This window comes from Aplysia californica, unplaced genomic scaffold, assembly GCF_000002075.1.
Source record: "Aplysia californica isolate F4 #8 unplaced genomic scaffold, AplCal3.0 scaffold01328, whole genome shotgun sequence".
In the NCBI taxonomy this organism is placed as follows: Eukaryota; Metazoa; Mollusca; class Gastropoda; order Aplysiida; family Aplysiidae; genus Aplysia; species Aplysia californica.
In genome coordinates, this window is record NW_004798598.1 from 54,330 (window position 1) to 55,465 (window position 1,136).

Genomic DNA, 1,136 nt, shown 5'->3' on the forward strand with positions numbered 1-1,136 from the left:
GGTGGTTAGAAGGGTTACTATAATTAAAAAAGAGAAATGATGGAAGGATAAAAATGGAGAACAAGAGAGGGCGGAGGTTTAAACCTGGGAATCAACGATACTCAGTACCGTTACGTTAAACTATGGATATTATTTGATTTTTTTGCTCTATCTAGCTCTGTTATTTAAAGAAATAGTCTACTCCTTTTTAAACCTTTACACTAGCCGTGTGAATGAGTTAAAACCTAAAGCAAATTACCAACAACCCTAGACACCCGTCCCATAAGGGAATTAACACTTTGCCTTATTAAATATGATTTCTTAAACTGTTCCTTCAGTTGTTATCTAGACTTGAAAAATGATCGTTCATAAATAGTAGATATTGTACCAAAAAACAACAACCAAACAACCACCCCCCCCCTCCACCAACAGAAAAAAGTAAGGTAAAACCAAAACAGTGTTGCTGGCCAACAGTTAAACAGTCTCACCTGCACTTCTGGTTTCCTTGGCAACAACGAACATCCAGATATAGGATCCGGCGATGATGAGAAACGAGAGGAAATTGAAGACGAGGAAGACCGCCACTGAGTACTCCCAGCCTGGCGGTCTGGCCGGGGTCACGTGCAATGCAAGGCAGACTCCAGAGCGGCTGTAGAAATTCTGGGGAGTATATAATGACAAACATAAAATAAAAACAAATAAATTACAATTTTGTTGACGCCAGAAGGGCAATTTGATTTACAATGGCAAACATTATCATACACATAAATACATAATCATATTTATAAATTCTCAATATTACACTAATACAGAACAATTTTACAACCATGTCATTGCTGGTCGTCACTGTGCAGTGCCCTGATTGTTGAGCTGGGGTTGTCGCGTCTTGAACAAGGACACACACCAATGACCACCCATGTGATCACCGTTTCATTGCAATTTGACACTTGCTTGACATTACTCTTGAGTCTAAATTCACTTTTCACTTAGCCATTGGTGCCCCAAAACATGTATATTGCCATCTGTTCAAACGTACATACATTTGACCGAACAGAACTGTAGGTTTAAACTGCATTGTTTTCAATCTAATGCATAGATAGACAGATAGATAGATAGATAGATAGATAGATAGATAGATAGATAGATAGATAGATAGA

General features: G+C 38.2%; 1 protein-coding gene across 1 annotated transcript in view; it reads right to left on the reverse strand.

Annotated features, from left to right (window-relative positions):
* Nucleotides 1–1,136, reverse strand: part of LOC101853050 (G-protein coupled receptor GRL101) — a gene marked incomplete at its 5' end in the record, with an annotated part of 9,277 nt that overhangs the window by 2,453 nt on the left and 5,688 nt on the right. The window contains 1 exon segment of the mRNA XM_013090540.1: nucleotides 468–639. Coding sequence (XP_012945994.1) covers nucleotides 468–639 — 172 coding nt within the window.